This window comes from Corticium candelabrum, chromosome 13, assembly GCF_963422355.1.
Source record: "Corticium candelabrum chromosome 13, ooCorCand1.1, whole genome shotgun sequence".
In the NCBI taxonomy this organism is placed as follows: Eukaryota; Metazoa; Porifera; class Homoscleromorpha; order Homosclerophorida; family Plakinidae; genus Corticium; species Corticium candelabrum.
Window position 1 is genome coordinate 5,228,906 of NC_085097.1, and position 17,956 is coordinate 5,246,861.

At 42.5% G+C, this 17,956-nt stretch overlaps 3 protein-coding genes across 3 annotated transcripts in view; all 3 read left to right on the forward strand.

The window, feature by feature from the left end:
- The window catches only part of LOC134188563 (uncharacterized), a 27,301-nt gene extending 25,416 nt beyond the window's left edge, over positions 1-1,885 (forward strand). The window contains exons 46-48 of the mRNA XM_062656728.1: positions 382-805; positions 1,112-1,330; positions 1,514-1,885. Coding sequence (XP_062512712.1) covers positions 382-805; positions 1,112-1,330; positions 1,514-1,776 — 906 coding nt within the window. The 3' untranslated portion in view covers positions 1,777-1,885. The remainder of the gene's footprint in view (positions 1-381; positions 806-1,111; positions 1,331-1,513) is intronic.
- Positions 1,886-3,558: 1,673 nt separating this feature from the next.
- LOC134188564 (zonadhesin-like) lies at positions 3,559-13,392 on the forward strand. The gene is made up of 9 exons (XM_062656729.1): positions 3,559-4,672; positions 6,384-6,663; positions 7,558-7,805; positions 8,891-9,070; positions 9,131-9,203; positions 11,803-12,038; positions 12,602-12,724; positions 12,793-12,879; positions 13,003-13,392. Exons 1-9 carry the CDS (start codon positions 3,559-3,561, stop codon positions 13,278-13,280), a joined length of 2,619 nt encoding a protein of 872 aa, XP_062512713.1. The 3' UTR covers positions 13,281-13,392.
- Positions 13,393-14,575: 1,183 nt separating this feature from the next.
- Positions 14,576-15,535, forward strand: LOC134189201 (uncharacterized). The gene has a single exon (XM_062657444.1). It carries the CDS (start codon positions 14,854-14,856, stop codon positions 15,325-15,327), a length of 474 nt encoding a protein of 157 aa, XP_062513428.1. The 5' UTR covers positions 14,576-14,853; the 3' UTR covers positions 15,328-15,535.
- The last annotated feature ends 2,421 nt before the right edge of the window (positions 15,536-17,956 follow it).

Genomic DNA, 17,956 nt, shown 5'->3' on the forward strand with positions numbered 1-17,956 from the left:
TTGGTGGCAAAATTCTTCGGTCAATTGATGGGCTCACCTGCCTTTGGTTTCTCTTGCTATGAAAATTGCTAACGTCAAAAAAGTTATTGCTGAAGGAACATGTAGATCACACGTTCAGCACGTGTTCTGTTACCTATATAGATACTCCCACCTCTTGGGGGTTTCTGTGCAACCTGGAAACATGCCTAGCTATGCCTCTGATATCACGTGATGCAACATCAGATACAACATACTGCTGTGTTATGAAGTCCATTAGTAGCCAAAACCAGTCGAATTAATTAATGAACTGGACGGCCGTGTAAATATTTCTATGATACTTTTCAGTGTTCTCTTGCTTGTGACCTTTGTGTGGTTGTAGTTACGAACGCTTGTGTTTTGTAGCTTACAGAAATACGCAGAGCACGTGGAATCCATTCTGTAGTTACCGCTCGTGGAATAAACGGTGACGGCAGAGTCGAGACGAACTTCACAATTGATTGCAGCCATCCATTTGTGTCTGTCATTTCGATGATTGCACCTAGCCCCGACTGGATTATTGGTATCAGTGCGTTGAGACTCTGCAGGGGTGCTGGCTGGTTGAAGAAATATCATACCAATTTGACTGCTTATGACTGTGGTACAGACAGTGGTGTGAGCTATACTTCTCCGAATGCGACAGAAAACCCACATCGGTGGATCAGCGAACTACGGGAAACAACTGCAAGTGATCCTAGTAGTGCGTTCTATGATCCTCATTGTGGCATCATACGACCGTTTGCTACATTGACGCTCGATCTTGTATCTGTGGATGGAGAATGTCCAGGTGGTGAGATTTGAATGGATCTTTAGTTGTTATTGAGTTTTAATATGGCATACTTGCCGATGATTGTGTGGAATGTGTGGAGGTCAAAGTGTGTGTGTGTGTGTGTGTGTGTGTGTGTGTGTGTGTGTGTGTGTGTGTGTGCGTGCGTGTGTGTTGCAGCACTGTCATCTTTAGACACATTTAATACCTTATTCCAAGATTGTTAATGGAATATACGTTGTATAATATGGATCAATTGTAGAGATGCCCTGCGTTCACTTTAGGTTTGCATGTTTGACTTAATTGCAGCAGGTTTTTTCTATCTTGTAGAACCAGTTGTGGCTGTACCAACACCAGCACAAGCTAAACCAACTCCTAGTCCATCTATTTGTCCTATGAATAAAACGTTTGGTTGTGGGTCAGTTTGCCCGCTTACTTGCTCGCATCCAAGTGTGAGGGTGTGCACGGAAGAATGTGTTTTCGACTGCAATTGTCCACGTGGTTTGTTGGACGCTGGTGATGTATGTGTTACTGGAAATAGTTGTTCAGGTATTGGATTTTATGTGTGACGTTGCAGTGGTGATTGTGCTTGTTAGAACTTTAGATAGGCATGTCACACACACACACACACACACACACACACACACGCACACACACACACACACACACACACACACACACACACACACACACACACACACACAATTTATATTTGTACTGTTGAAACTCGAGGTCTTCCCAGTGGATGTGAGCTTGTCAGAGGAAAGAAAGAGTTGCTCTACCTCAATGGATGTCGCAGTGTGCGGAGAGTTTTTGTTCCCAAGTGCATGGGACGGTGCACAGGTGAAGACTCAAGAGCACGGTGTCGCGCTACGAATGGATTGAAGGAGAAAATGGTGGAATTTCGGTGCAAGCCTAAAGAGAAAGGAGCCAAAAAGTATACAACCACCATGCCAATTGCTGTGGCTGAAAGTTGCAGTTGCTCTGTGGTGTAAGAGTGGATCAAAGGCTGATGATGAACATGAACTTGCGGTAACGTTTGTCCTTGCTTGTTTGTACGTGACTGTAAGCTGCTTTGTCACTTGAATGGTAGAGATTGACTGACGTCATTGACTTGAGGTTTAGTTTGAGATTCAGTCAATAACAACACTTTGTGCACAAAATATTATAGTCAGACTCAACTGTGTACCAACATGTACAACATACGTGCACACAGTGACTTGACCTAACCTCATGCCATATTAATAATTCTAAAAATTATTGCAAGTTTTATGAATAGCCATGCAAATGTGCATCATTCCAGTGGATTTCAACTTCGTCTCAACCAAAACAGTTAGTCTAACTAAAAAGCTGGTTCAAGACTAAAGTCTGTAGATGAAATGTGAGAAATTGATTTAAGCGGAAATACTTTACTAGAAATCAGTGTACAGGATGTTACAGAGTCTGAGCAGTGACGTCACGTTTGTAGCTAAAATAGGTTAGAACTAGTGTGACTATGTATTTTTAGTAATCAGCAACTTTTTGTAACTCACCATTGGCCTAACAACAAATTATTCCTAGAATCAAGATTTGTCTCAAATGCTGTAATTGCGTTCCAATGTTTTGATCACATCATTCAGTGTAATAATTAAATTAGTTAGCAGCTAGCGCACTTTACACCTACACCTGTCAGTATCTATTCAGTTTCACTAAAGACTTACGAAATCACAATAACACCCGTACGTTTGGTCTGTTCGAGACGATTTTGGTATCATTCGCAATTGGGAACAAAGATTATTGGTAAGCTTCGATCATGTTTGCTTGACGGTGCCTTCATATCTGACGGTCGGTTCCTGAGTGTTAGTATCTAACTGTCCCGCGTTGCTAGGGCTCGATCAGTCGTTCCGTGTTCTGGGAGCAAAAATCAGCGGTAAGCTTGTATTCTTCACAGTCCATGAGTGAGCAAGCTTTAGTCTCGCGTAGGCAGACCCTTCCCGCCTACATATCTTTCCGGAAGGATGTGGGAGGGAGGGTCTGGCTACGCGAGACTAGGCAAGCTTAGGGTGGTAGCTGGTTTACGAAAGGGTTAGAATCAGGATTAACCTCATAGAGACCTAGGAACCGCGGAGGCAGTGGGGCACGTGCCTTCTCAACTTGTGATTGAGAAATCATAAAAGCTGTCACGTGACCTGCAGATACAAGGATGACAAATTGTAGAAACTGATAACAAATTGATAGCAATACATTCAGTCTTGTTGTGCCGTCCCACGTCCTCTTAGGCAAATTTGTGCCCTCTCAACTAAATCTTGGTTTTGACGCATAGGAACATGTCTGCAGTTCCGTCATTGTTCTACTAGTAGTCTGTGGGTTGATCATGACTTTGCGTTTGGGTACCAAAAACCTTTGGCCAAGTGACTGCTGTTCAAAATAGAGCACTATCTGTGGAAAGGCGTTGTGTTGAGAAATTTCACCAACCATAGAAGTCTCGCTGGATTCCAGGTAGGCCTACGTAGCAGCCGAGCTAGGGTTTAGCACTCTAGTGCTTTTTATTAGAACCAGCAAATGGTCAAGTAATAACGACACGCTCCATGAGTACTGTTCGAGGTCAGGAAGAGCAAAATTCAGTGGCACCGCAACTTGATGTTTTGGAGATACTCTCTTACACATAGATACACGGACAGGCAGACAGACACCTCCCCTTTATACGTGTATATATATATTGCGACTTCAATTGGTATGACAAGTGAGAGGCTCACTGTGCTTGCCAGTTAAATATTGTCACATGTCAGTCACCTGACATGGCTACGTCAGCTTTTCTTCTTATTTCCTTTGTCTTATGCTCCTCACAGGCTCAGCGTTTAGTTAACCTTGTTCTATTGCCCGACGCTGTGAATGACGGCGCTGTTTGTCTCGACGGGTCAGCACCAGGCTATTACATCAATAAGACATCTGTAAATCGATGGATTATTCACTTGGAAGGCGGTGGATGGTGCTACAATGAAAGTGACTGCTATCATCACATTTTCACGTGGAGGGGTTCCTCAGCCTACTGGAAGCAGACACTTAGGTTGAGAGGATTTCTCAATAATGACCCGGATGTGAATCCAGCATTTGCCAACTATTCTGCTGTATTTGTGCCTTACTGTGACGGCGCGTCTTTCTCTGGTAACCGTGATGATCCAATAACAGTCAAAGACAAGAAAATCTACTTTCGTGGTCATCGCATTCTGAATGCTGTCCTGAGCGCTCTCATACAGAACGAACAAATAGATCAGGCAGAAGCTATTATTCTTACTGGCTGCTCTGCTGGTGGACTGGCTACGTACCTGCATCTGGATTATGTTCAGTCGATGTTTCCAGACATCAAAGTGCATGGATTGGCAGATGCAGGATACTTTATTGATGCAGCCAACATACACTGGCAGATGTACATCAGAGAGCAATATCAGCATATCTTTGTGATGCAGAATTGCAGTGGAGGTGTCAACAGTGATTGCATTCGCTCAAAGAAAGGGAGCGAACGTTGGCAGTGTTTCATGGCTCAGTACACTTACCCGTATATTAAAACACCCATTTTTGTACTCAATGCTGAGTATGACACGTGGCAGCTTGAAAACATATTACAGGTCGGTTGTAAGGCACCGAATTGCAATGATAAACAGATGCTGAAGGTTGCTTATTGGCGAACGAAATTCTTAAAAGCAATCCTACCAGTTATTCGATCGACTACCAATGGATTGTTCACTGACGCTTGCCTTAAACACTGCCAGAGTTTGATCGATCGGACATGGTCCGAAATTAGGGTTTTGAATCAAACTGCGCATGATACGTTTGTCAATTGGTTGGATGCAAAGGGGACCGGGATTGTCAGAGCGGTTGATAATCATACCTATTCTCACAACCCGACTTGTGGTAAGCCACATATGGAGAGGTTACAGTGTTCTCCACAAGATTGTTTGACAGAGTGTTTCGCTCTGCCTGAAATCTAAGCTTTCGCATTTGAAATAGTTTGTTTAGATCATCCCAAAAACAACTCCTGAGGTGCTGAGAGTAAGACGCCCACATTTCATTAGCAAAACACTGTACACACTCATCCATTCAGCCACTTAATTATCACACTTTTGCACTTGGTGTTCAAGTGCAAGTACATACATGCCATCTAAGTGCACGTGAATCATGTCGGTGTCGCAGAGAACTATTTGGTCAAGATTTCTGGAGAGAACACTGGGTTAGGTTTTATGAACTAGATATCTCATGGAACTGCTGCATTGCTTTTAGAATCCTTGTACACATAAGGCATTTGTCAGCAAGTTATTGGATCTTTACACATGTGGATAGCTCCGTTTATGAATTGAATTTGGAACTAAAGGTGGAGATTATATATGCTGAATAGAAAGCAATTGTTAGGGTGACCAAAGATTGGGAATGGAATTTTGTCGTGTTAAGTTCGATTGTGCACTGTTTGATGACATAGGTATTCACCTTTACAAGTTTGTGCTTTGCACTTGGTATACAACATCATGTGTCGTCACACATGTATACAGTCTCTGTTCTTGGCAGTCGGCTACTCAGGTTGGCATTACAGACTGGTTTGAAAGTGAAAGATGAATTTATCATCGTTGTTACTGACTGTCGTATAATCAAGTATCCATCACATCATTAAGGTATCAAAACATTTATCACTAGAAGCTTTGCAATGGAAAAATAATTTTATCAGGAGAAATCGGATTATTGTATTTAGCGAATTGTTGTTTGACAATTGCAGCTTTCTCCTTTGAGATGAGAAGAGCTTCGTCGCTGTCGTCATAGACCAGCGACTACTGCTAAACGACCCCTTGGGTTATTAGGGGCAACCATGAATTGTCCAAGGTTATGTATTAGGATTGGAGTTAGGATTAGGTGCAACTTTGACAACCCGGGGTTGGTCCATTTGTGACCTAAATTGACTTTGGCGGTGGCCCCTTTTCAAAGTTTTGTTACAAGTATGCTACATATACTGATTTTTATGTAGACGAGAAACATTGCACCAACACAAGCCTCCACTTGTAACATAGGTCACTATTGTGTAGACAGTTTGGCCACTCTAATGGGAGGGACACAATACAAGTGATGGTATGTCCACCGCTTTTGGTGGTGACTTCTTCTTCAATGTCTCTTATGTCGAAGATGTGACACGAGGCCTGCAATACAAGTACTATATAGGATTGACTGTACGATGGAGCAGTGATCTACCGCATGCATTGAGTTCTAGAGCGGCTAGTTGGTGTACAAGTTGATGTTGCGTTGTGACTAATACAGCATCAACTCAGGCAACTCAAATGCAAACGACTGCCAGCATTCCTATATTATAGTTTAGTTAAATACCATAGTAGGCTAGTGATGTTTGCAGTTGTTCGCATGCATGACTAGTAATAATTCTTCTTTGTCTGTTTCACTTGTCAATTGACATACATTAGTGGCAGTGTTAATCATGCGTTTTGCATTGCATATAGGACAGGACCCCGTAGCTACATGTATTTAGGTTGCCTGGTAACCCACCAAAGACGTGGGTCTAACCATGGAATATTTTATCGTAATAAGGATCTTGTATAAACTAATGGGTTTTTATTTTGTATGTATTTAGGTTCCCCTCTCCCGCCTAAGTGTCCAAATGGCTCAGTTTATGATATCTGTGTAAGACGTGTCGGGCGTTGGATTACGCCCTGTACTCCTGCCTGTGTATGTTTACCAGGAATGCTGCAGAGCAATGGTATATGTTTTACATCTGGTGAGTTCAAGAGTATGTTGGGTTTCTACAGAGTTGATTGTGTTTGTGGCATATTGTATATTCTAGTGTGTCATTACAATGGTAGAACATATCATAATGGAGAGAGACTTAATTCTACTGATGGGTGCAACAAATGGTGGGCAATTGTTTTGTTTACTTGTTTACTGTAAGTGTCTGTCTGTTTATCTGTTTGTTTTATATATTCATGTATTACTTACAAATGCAACAATACAATTAAGCACAAATATGGTACATATGCTAGTGCAACAATATACTGCTCTAGTACTCTAACCTGAAGTCCAACTGGAAACATTCTACTAACATGCCAATTAACTAGTAAGCTAAGGGTCTAATGCAGATTACTCTGCAGTCTGTCTATCTGTCTGTCTGTCTGTCTGTTTGTCTCTCTGTTCGTTTGTCTTTCCGTCTGTCTATCTGTCTGTCTGTCTCTCTGTCTCTCTGTCTGACTAAAGTTATCCTTAAAAATACTTTCAAAACTTTTACCTACTCATGGATTTAGACATATGATTTTGACATTCAAGGCCAAGTCCATTAGTTAATCTATGACTTTGTTGTTTGCAAGGATTGGTTTGCTTTTAAAAATCCTAGCATATGTACAAGTAGAATCTGTATGAGAATAAATTATCTTTCTGTCTGTCTGTCTGTCTGTCTGTCTGTCTGTCTGTTTGTCTGTTTTCTCTGTTTTTGTTTTTTCTTGCCTGTTTTTTCCATCTGTCTGTTTTTGGCTAGACTCACTCTACACAAACTGTATGTCATTGTTTTTTAGTTGTCAGTCTGTTATTACTCATGTATGCATGTTCGTAACATTGCATGTCTGATATACTATGATTTTAGCAACAATCTTGGTATTAATTCTTACTAATGTGACTTGTCAAGACTTGTGCATGAACATGCACATGCATGCTACACTGCTTATATTTCTATATTGTTTTTACTTTCTTTTATTTGCATTAGCTGGTTTGTAATGTACATTTCCAGTGATGTATGTAAGATTTGGTGTGGTTTGTAGTGTTTGTCTTCAAGGCCATGTTGCATGTACAAAGAAGGCATGTCTTGTAGTTGTACACGTACCTCCACTGTTGTGTCCAAATGGCAAAGAGTACAGAGAGTGTGGTCCTCGATACCCACAGACTTGTCAAAGATCACGGATACGCACTCTTGAGTGTGTACGTGGCTGCTTTTGTCCACATGGTTTTGTAGAACACAACGGTCAATGCATTGAGGTGTACAAGTGTCCACCATGGTGGCAGCCACAAGGTACATGCAGGTTGTGTGTGTGTGTGTGTCTGTCTGTCTGTCTGTCTGTCTGTCTGTCTGTCTGTCTGTGTTTGCGTGTGCGTGTGTGTGTGTGTGTGCGTGTGTGTGTGTGTGTGTGTGTGTGTGTGTGTGTGTGTGTGTGTGTACATTTGCATGCATGTACATGTGTGTGTGTGTGTGTGTGTGTGTGTGTGTGTGTGTGTGTGTGTACGTGTGTGTGTGTGTGTGTGTGTGTGTCTGTCTGTCTGTCTGTCTGTCTGTCTGTCTGTCTGTCTGTGTTTGCGTGTGTGTGTGTGTGTGTGTGTGTGTGTGTGTGTGTGTGTTGTGTTGTATGTAAATTCATGCTTGGATGTTGCTGTATTCTGCATGTGACATGACAACTTGTAAGTGTATTCTTAGCATTCTTTCTATGCAAACAAACAGATCTCGATCAATACAAATGTCACTGTTGCACTTCTTTCTTCTCCACCTATAGTTCTGTCTGTCAAGACAACAGCAAAGTGTTTAAACAATGTGGCACTGCGTGTCCACATAACTTGTGCCGAATATCACACTGTGTGTTCTCGGATACTTCTGCCGAAGTGGCATGCAAACAAATGCGTGTCACCTCATCAATGTCCCTTACAAAAGGATGGGAATGTCATGATTAGTACTATACTTTTTGCATTATTAGATACAAGATATGTAGGTGCTTGTCCTGAAGGTGAAGTGTTCATAGGGTGTGGTACACCAGACTCAGGCCTGTAGGAAGCGTTTCAAAATTGATATGGCCTAATGCGCGCTAAGAGGGAGTGGTCTAAAATAGCGCACCAATAGAGCAGTCTCTAATTTACTTTTGTTTCAATTATATATATTAGTAATTTACTCACCAATCTTTTCAGCAGTAAGTTTCATGCAATTGTCAACAGTTGGAAGTACAGTGTTTGAAAGATGGTTTACACATCGATGCATGTGTGGCTTTTTCTGTTATGGGTGGCTTGTATCTGAATGCTCTGAATGAATGCGTGCCTTGAGACCAATGTTCTTGCGGACACTATGCTACTGAAGGGTCTTGCAGAAACTGATATATTTATTTTACTTTTTAGGTTCTCCTCAGTCTCTAAAGTGTCCAAATGGCTCAGTTTACGATACCTGTGGATCAGCGTGTCCATTGACTTGTGATCCATATCTCGGGCTGTGCACCAATCAGTGTGTTCCTGGCTGTTTCTGTCCAACTGGAATGCTGCAAAGAAATACTATATGTGTTACACCTGATGAGTGCAAGAGTATGTTGGGTTTCTGGTTATTTGTATATGTGAGATATTGTTTGCTGTTGTATTGTATAGTGTGTTATTACGATGGTACAACATATCGTGATGGAGAAATTATATTTACATCTACTGATTGGTGTGAGAAATGGTGGGTAATTGCTTTGTTTGCTTGTTTGCTGTCTGTCTGTCTGTCTGTCTGTCTGTCTGTCTGTCTGCCCGTCTGTCTGTCCGTCCGCCTGCCTGCCTGCCTGCCTTGCCTACCTGCCTGCCTGCCTGCCTGCCTGCCTGGCTGCCTGCCTGTCTGTCTGTCTGTCTGTCTGTCTGTCCAATACATATCTATTTTCAACATTGAAATCTACATACAACGCAAGTAGGCAAGTGTACTGTCTCAATCGCACATAACCTCTATCAAACTAAAAACCTACAGAAACCAGCCCTATATAGGGATACCGTATTCGCCCGTAATAACGCCCGTACCGAAATAACGCCCATGCCCAAGTATAAGCCCAGGATACACAGGTGCAGACAAAACAAAATGGGTCCACAGAACATTCGTCTCCGTCTGTGTGCATTTGATGATCTGGTGTCAATGTTGAGTGAAAGTACTTGCCTCTAGACTCATGTCTTCGTTGCAATTACCGACCCTGATGCTCTTGACGGGCGTCAGGCCGATCACGTGTGTCTAGTGTTTAGTTTCTGCGTGGATGTTGATGCTGAATGGATACCAGTACCTTAGATCTTGTAAATGGATAATTGCAAGCTTTTGTGGTATTTCTGTCTTCAAGTATTTAGATGATGACTGGCCAGGTCGACGACAGCATCTAGTGACCTAGTGACCATGTATACGCCTAGGACCAAAATAACGCCCATGCCCTAGTATACACCCAGAAGAAAGTGTTTCTTTTCTATACGCTCAGGGTGTTATTACGGGCGAATACGGTATGCAGTGTGTCTGTCTGTCTGTCTGTCTCTCTGTCTATCAATACATTACAGTCTAGAATATGCTAAAAAATCAGCAATTTCTCAGACAAATTAGATCATAGTGGTTCATAACTACGACTAAGGGTCACAATTGACAATAAGCTAACAGAATTACTAATGGCACCAACTGAGTCACCACTATACTGGATGCTGCATGCCCACTTCTGTGTTTGTCTGCCTGTCTGTCTGTCTGTCTGTCTGTCTGTCAATACATATATTTCATACATCAAACTAGCTATAATACATATCAGCAAAAGGCAAAAAAGTAAGTTTGCAAACTACATGAAAATACACATATGTGTACACATAGCAGCTAAAACACTATGCTACCCAGCTTTCAGCCAACTAATGGGTCGACCAAATTCATCTGACAATTGCTCTGCCAACTTTTGAAGGAACTTCCACGCCTCTTCGCCCCATCTTCCATAGTGCTCCAAGACCAAAGGAATTAGGGAAACAGACGTACCACCAGGAAGTCTCTCTAACTTGTATCTGGAGTGCTTTCTCTCCTCGCCGCTTGGTTGCTGCTCCATCAATCTCAGCTGACTTGGGGAAGGTATCTGAGGTCCAACGGTGAGCTATTGCAATATCTAATTTAACATCAGCCCTTGAAGCTGAGTCAAACACTACAAGATTAGGTCTACAATCAGAGCTAGAATGAAAGATATATTGTTCTCGCTTGAAGTGTGCATGTACACGTCTTGAATGCAATCTCCCCAAGTAGCAGCAATAGTGTCATGGGACCAAACTGGCCTCCACCTGTTTTGCAGGTCAGCAATTATAGCCACTGTTGTACAGCTGAGCACGCCACAGTTACATGATCCAGACCATTCAGACAGAGGAATGGGCATCCCCAGATGAAGAAGAGTCGATTGCCAAACGAAAATCTGTTTGTCTGTCTGTCTGTCTGTCTGTTTTTCTGTCCATATATATGATAGAGACATGCAACATTTTGTTCACTGACTGTATTGTTAGCAATTGTCATTGGGAGAGTAGGCTTTCAAATATAACAATCTCTCTGTCTGTCTGTCTGTCTGTCTGTCTGTTCGGTCGGTCTGTCTGTCTTTCTGTCTGTTCATGGTAGTATATTTTCATAAATGAAGTTAGATACAATAGCAAGCAAAGGCTAAGTACAACTCACATTGTCCAAATGCTAAAAACACGCAAATTAAGTAAAGTAAAGGGCCATAGATATAAAGGGACATAGGTGTCCCTGTTCAACAAAATCTAGCTTATAAGTCAGAGTTGTTGCCTGGGAATGCCTGTACCAAGCTGGATGACTTTCGCAGGAACACTCTTGCATTGTTTTTCTGTCTGTTCTGTCTGTCTGTCAGTCTGTCAGTATGTCTGTCTGTCTGTCTGTCTGTCTGTCTGTCAGTCTTTGTCCGTCTGTCTGTCTGTCTGTCTGTCAGTCTTTGTCTGTCTGTCTGTCTGTCTGTCTGTTTGCCTGTCTTTGTCTGTCTGTCTGTCTGTTTCTCTGTCTGTTTCTCTGTCTGTTCTTTGTTTGTTTGTTATTGTATGTTATTATTCTTTGTTAGCTGTTGGTCTGACATTGCATGTCTGACATACTATGACTTTAGCAACAATTTTGGTATTAAATTAATTCTTACCAGTGTGAGTTGTTGAGTCTTGTGCATGAACACGTGCACTTATGCTACATTTCTTTCTATCTATTTATATATACTGTTTTCCAATTTTTTTATTATTTGCATTATCTAGTTTGTAACATTTCCAATGATGTATGGAAGATTTGGTTTGGTTTGTAGTGTTTGTCTTGAAGGCCATGTTGCATGTACAAGGAATGCATGTTGGCAATTGGAACCTCCAGTGTTGTGTCCAAATGGCAAAGAGTACACAGAGTGTGGCAGCTCATGCCCACTGACCTGTCAAGAAAGGACAATGTTTTTTATTTGCTCTCTCAATTGTGTAGTTGGCTGCTTTTGTCCACGTGGTCTTGTAGAGCACAACGGTCAATGCATTGAGTCAAGCGAGTGTCCACAAGGTATCTGCAGGTTGTGTGTGTGTGTGTGTGTGTGTGTGTGTGTGTGTGTGTGTGTGTGTGTTTGTGTGTGCGTGTGTGTGTCTGTGTCTGTGTCTGTGTCTGTGTCTGTGTCTGTGTCTGTGTCTGTCTGTGCCTGTGTCTGTGTCTGTGTCTGTGTGTTTGTGTGTGTGTCTGTGTCTGTGTCTGTGTCTGTGTCTGTGTCTGTGTGTGTCTGTGTCTGTGTCTGTGTCTGTGTCTGTCCATCATAACCAATCACAGTTTTGATATGTGACGGTTGTAGCTTCTAATTCAGAGTATAATATATTATAGAGTACATCTATTTGCTTGTTCAAGCTAATGTACTCTCTACATATACAATACATGACGTGTAGCAAAACTTGTTTGTAAATAGTAATTATTCCGCTATGGCATCATCTACACCAAACTCAAAATTTGATTAATTAAAACATGTAGTTGTAAACAGTTATACTTGTGCAAAGTCCAAACACTTTAAATAATTTCATTTCTGGACACATCTAGTACTTTACTGCAATGGAATAAACGTTTTATGGATTAAATTCTAGAGACGCCCTGCAAACAGTTGAGGAGAAAACAGTTAACTACATGTGGTGGACTCATGGGTTGCTTTGTCACGTTTTGTAAACTTGATGGCTCATTCAATAGTCTACAGTGTCATCCATCAACTGGTATAGATATTCTCAACTATTGTGTGACCATTTGTATGTATAGTGAATGTGTTGACGTTTTGTCAAAGGTTACTGCTGGTGCGTGGATGAGTCTGGTAACAAATTGGAAGGAACAGATACAGCTCGACGTCTTGTTTCAACGCTGGATTGCACGAGTATGTTCACTTTATGTTTGCATAGACTGGCATGTCATACACACACACACACACACGCACACGCACACGCACACGCACACACACACAAACACACACACTGAATTTTATATTTTTACTGTTGAGGTTTTCCTCGTGGATGTGAGCTTATCAAGGGAAAGAAAGAATTTGTCTATAGAAATGGATGTCGCAGTGTGCGGAGAGTTTTTGTTCCCATGTGTACGGGACAGTGCACGTATGAAGGTTCAGGAGCACGGTGTCGTGCTGATGGATTGAAGAAACGAATGGTGGAATTCCAGTGTAAACTTAATAAAGAGCAAGGAGCCAAAAAGTCTATGATCACCATGCCAATTGCTGTGACTGAAAGTTGCAGTTGTTCTGTGGGGTATGTGAGAGTGAATTGAAGGCTGATGATGAACATGAACTTCTGGTAACGTTTGTCCTTGCTCGTCTGTGCGTGACTGTAAGCTGCTATGTTACTTGAATGGTAGAGATATGACTGATTTCGTGACTTGAGGTTTGGTTTGAGATCCAATCAGTTGTGCACAAGACCCAACTGTGTGCCAACATCTGCAACATACTGTACAGTGACTTGACCTAGCTATAACCTCATGCCACACATATTTTTACATTGATTCTTTAAGAAATTAGTCTAAGTCTTTCTAGCTGGAAGGCTTACGAAAGTTTCTCACTCCAGTGGATTTCTACTCCGTCTCAAGCAGACATGAACGGAACAAAAGAATGGTACATCATCTTCCTGTCCACAAATGCAGGTTACAAGTGTCTTGTCTTGAAGCTCTTCTTTTCGTAGAGTGAGGCCTTGAAAAGTCTTTATTTACGTCAATAGATCTCCCCAAAGAGCTAACAGAGTGAAGCCAAATGTTCAGAGACTCGCAATCAGGACACTATTCTTAGACAGCAAGGGTTTCACTGTCTTCTCGTGAGCCAACAGAAGAAACCTGGACAGCATTGACAAAGTTATTCTATACTAAAAGCACTTTAAGAGATTTCTTGATTCCCGACACAGGGAATGCTACCGTCTTGTGACCAGACTTTCTGTCTCTCATCACTCAGGCATAGGTGTAGCTATAGGTAGCCGTGGGGGCCAAGACGGCCATGACCTCTAATAATTTTCCTGCCTCACTGCATTACTCCCAAGTGTAAGATTATGTTGAAAAGATTGTCTAGTTTTTAGTTTCCCAAAATCCTTCTAAACTTTATGTCTCACTGTCCCTCGATCTTTTAGAGTCTCTACTACCTTTTTATCAAATGTAGCTGCTTTGCTCTAGACAGAACAAGAGAACAAGATTAATCAATCAATCAATTAATTAATTAACTCTAGAAATCTTGTGAATATTTGCTGGATGCCCGATTTGATGGCTATTTGAGAAGGAAGCTGTAGAGACACTGCAGTGCAGTTTGTCCTCGACAAACTGCTCCTAATATGATCATTGTGCATATGCAGCCTGCCATTTGTGCATGTCCTTACCTCAAAAGGCTGCTTTCCTGAAATACTATTATATGATAAAGATTTCGTGACGAGAGTCGATTGTATCTACCAGAACGGGACTGCACGACTTCTCTCAAATTTATTAAGCCTTACATCGACATTTGAAAATGAAATCGTTGAGATTGCGAGCACACACACACACACACGCACGCACGCACACACACACACACACACACACACACACACACACATGCATGGGTGCACAACCCTATCACTGCATGTCTAAACAAATGTCAATCATCTTTCTTGCGGAGGTAAGCAGATCCTACATGTGCACAAAAGTGGTAATTACATGAACTAACAAATCCTAGAATAGATGAAACCGTTTCAAGGTCTTGCCTGTTTCTGGGCCACACCAAAACTTTTTCCCAACTGCCACGCGCCCTGGCTTCTAGTGGCTATTTAACGTTTTCCACGCGGCGTAGAGTAGCATTCACATCTGGTTATTTGCCTCTTCTCAATCGACAATGAAAGTCTCGCTTGCTCTCTTGGTTCTACTCGTCTCTCAAACGATGCTCTGCTGCATCGCAGATCCAGTGATTTCTCAAGATCTGATTGCCGATCCGAATAGTGACGGTCTGGCTCCGGTAAGAATCAGCCTGCTGTACGCGAAATGGAACACAATGCTGGTGGACATGCCTGTTGCCTCGCGCAGCTACACCGGAGTAGCCAACTTCCACTACCAAGGAGCTATTGCAACCGACAACACGTTGATGATCCCATTTACAACTGTGTACCCGAGAGCGCCCGTTTGCACGTTCACGCAAGAAGGAGGAGCCATACTGCTTAGCAAGATCGAGTCTTCCCATGACGGGGTGTTCATCCATCTGTACGACGCGTACGTCAGCACTACTATGCAGAACTGGAACGATGTTTCCGGTCTGAGATTCAATGTCGTCTGCATCGGGGCGGGATCTCTGCAAACTCAGACGGGATCTTAACCTGCGGACGGAAAGTGAGCCGTACACGGCAGCAGGCTAACGATTGCATGTGTCTAAACATTGGAAAGCTAATGTGTGCACCGCATTTAGGATCTGTAATACATGTAGCTATAGGCTGCTAGCTGAGCAATAGGTGTAGTGCTAGGTCTTTGGCTGTAACGTTAGTCGGTGGGCTTAGAATGTATTTGATTGAAGTGCAGAGTGACTGTTCAACGTATCAAATACTCAAGAGATGGTGCAATCAAGTTGTGGTGCTGCTGCCGAGCTTGTTCGTGCTTTCATTCGTCGCACGCGTGCGCACTCGATCGCGTATGCGATATCGTTAATTAAATTATGCCTGGTATTGTTTCTTTTTATTCAATGTTTAAACGTGTTGTAAGTACTTCGACCTCAAACTATAAATTTTGATAGACCTCTCAATTCATACACACACACACACACACACACACACACACACACACACACACACACACACACACACACACACACACACACACACACACACACACCTGAAACCTGGAATTCGGCCATACCCACTATGGGCTTCGGCATCGCAGAAGTTTTCGCCAAGAAGAGAGGTCATTGGCTTGTGACAGGTCAATATTCAATGACACCAGGTCTCGTTGAATGGTATCAGTCCACCTGTTCTTTGGACCATGCTGAGAGCGTTTCACATTAATTATGGAACTTGCTTCTCAGCAACAACTATTGTGAACAAGAGACGTTCATCCGTTGTAAATGACCAAACCACTGCACGCGCGCACACACACACACACACACACACACACACACACACACACACACACACACACACACACACACACACACACACACACACACACACACACACACACACACACACACACAGAGGACACACAGAGACTTTTGACGACACACAGAGAATTATATATTTTTACTGTTGAGGATTTTCCTGTGGATGTGAGTTTGTCAAGGAAAAGAAAGTACAAAGGCGTAGGAACCACGGGGCCCCCGTCCCAATCAGAAGGCTATGGTCACTATATATAAAATAGGTCATCGTGAAAACGAGCTACAAGTCGAAGAATACAAGAAGCTCCGCTAGACGACTATGTACATTTGCATGCGCAGACGTCCTGGGTACACGAGGTTGGTCAGAGCCGTGCGCCACTGTCTGCTAAGGAAATAGATGCCGCAGTTTGCGAAGAGCTTTTGTTCCTATGTGCATGGGACGGTGCGCGGGTGAAGGTTCAAGAGCACGGTGTCGCGCTGATGGATTGAAGCAGCGAATGTTGCACGTGCAAAGTGAATTAAATTAGGATCGAGCCAAAAAGTCTAAGGCCATCATGCCAATTGCTGTGGCTGAAATTGCAGTTGTTCTGTGGTGTAAGAGTGGATCTATGGCTGATGATGAACATGAACTTCCGGTAACGTTTGTCCTTAATTGCTTGTCTGTGCGTGACTATATGACTGCATGATCTCATGAGTTTGAGGTTTGAGATTCAATCAATTGTGCACAAGACCCAACTGTGTGCCAACATGTACAACATACTGTACATGCACACAGCGACTTGACATAATCATGCCACATATTTCACATTGATTTTAGAAAACTAGTCTATGTCTTCCTAGCCAGGAGGCTTACGAAAGTGCCTCACTCCACTGGATTTCTACTCCGTCTCAACCAAACATGAACGGAACCAGCGAATGGTGCATCATGTTCCTGTCCACAAATGCAGGTCACAAGTGTCTCGTCTTGAAGCTCTTCCTTTTGTAGAGTGAGGCCTTGGAAAGTCTTTATTTATGTCAATAAATCTCCCCAAAGAGCTAGCAGTATGAAGCCAAATGTCCAGAGACTGGCAATCAGGGCACTATTCTTAGTCAGCATTGTCTTCTCGTGAGTCAACAGAAGAAACCTGAACAGCATTGACAAAGTTATTCTATACTGAAAGCACTTTAAGAGATTTATTGATTCCCGATATAGGGAATGCTACCATCTTGTGACCAGACTTTCTGTCTCTCATCACTCAGACATAGGTGTAGGAACTTTGGGGGGCCAAGACGGCCATGACCTCTAATAATTTTCCTGCCTCACTACATTACTCCCAAATGTAATAAAACTTCATGTCTCGCTGTTTCTCGATCTTTTACCTTCATATCAAATTTAGCTGCTTTGTTCTAGACAGAACAAGAGGGCAGGTCTTGTAAATGCTCAATCTGACGAAGCTTTTAAGTCAATTAGAGAGGTTTTAGAGACGCAATTTGTCACTGAAAAAATGGGCACTAACAAATCATCGTGAGTCTACCATTTGTGTCTTTATTCTAACTTCAAACGATTGTATTTCCAGAATAGCATTTCTAGTCAACCAACACTGACGCATTCTAGGGATTCGATCATGACAGTATAGCTGCGTTCGATTTGAGCGATTCCGTGGCTCTGGAATCCGCGGTTCCGGAACTGTAGGACTTGCTTCCAAGTTAGTATAGGTAAATGTGTGTGTGTGTGTGTGTGTGTGTGTGTGTGTGTGTGTGTGTGTGTGTGTGTGTGTGTGTGTGTGTGTGTGTGTGTTCGTTCTTCGTTTGGAGTTACATGATACTGCAGTGAGCAAGTGCAGTCCACGCTCCGTCTAAACTAGTAGGACGGACTTGCTAT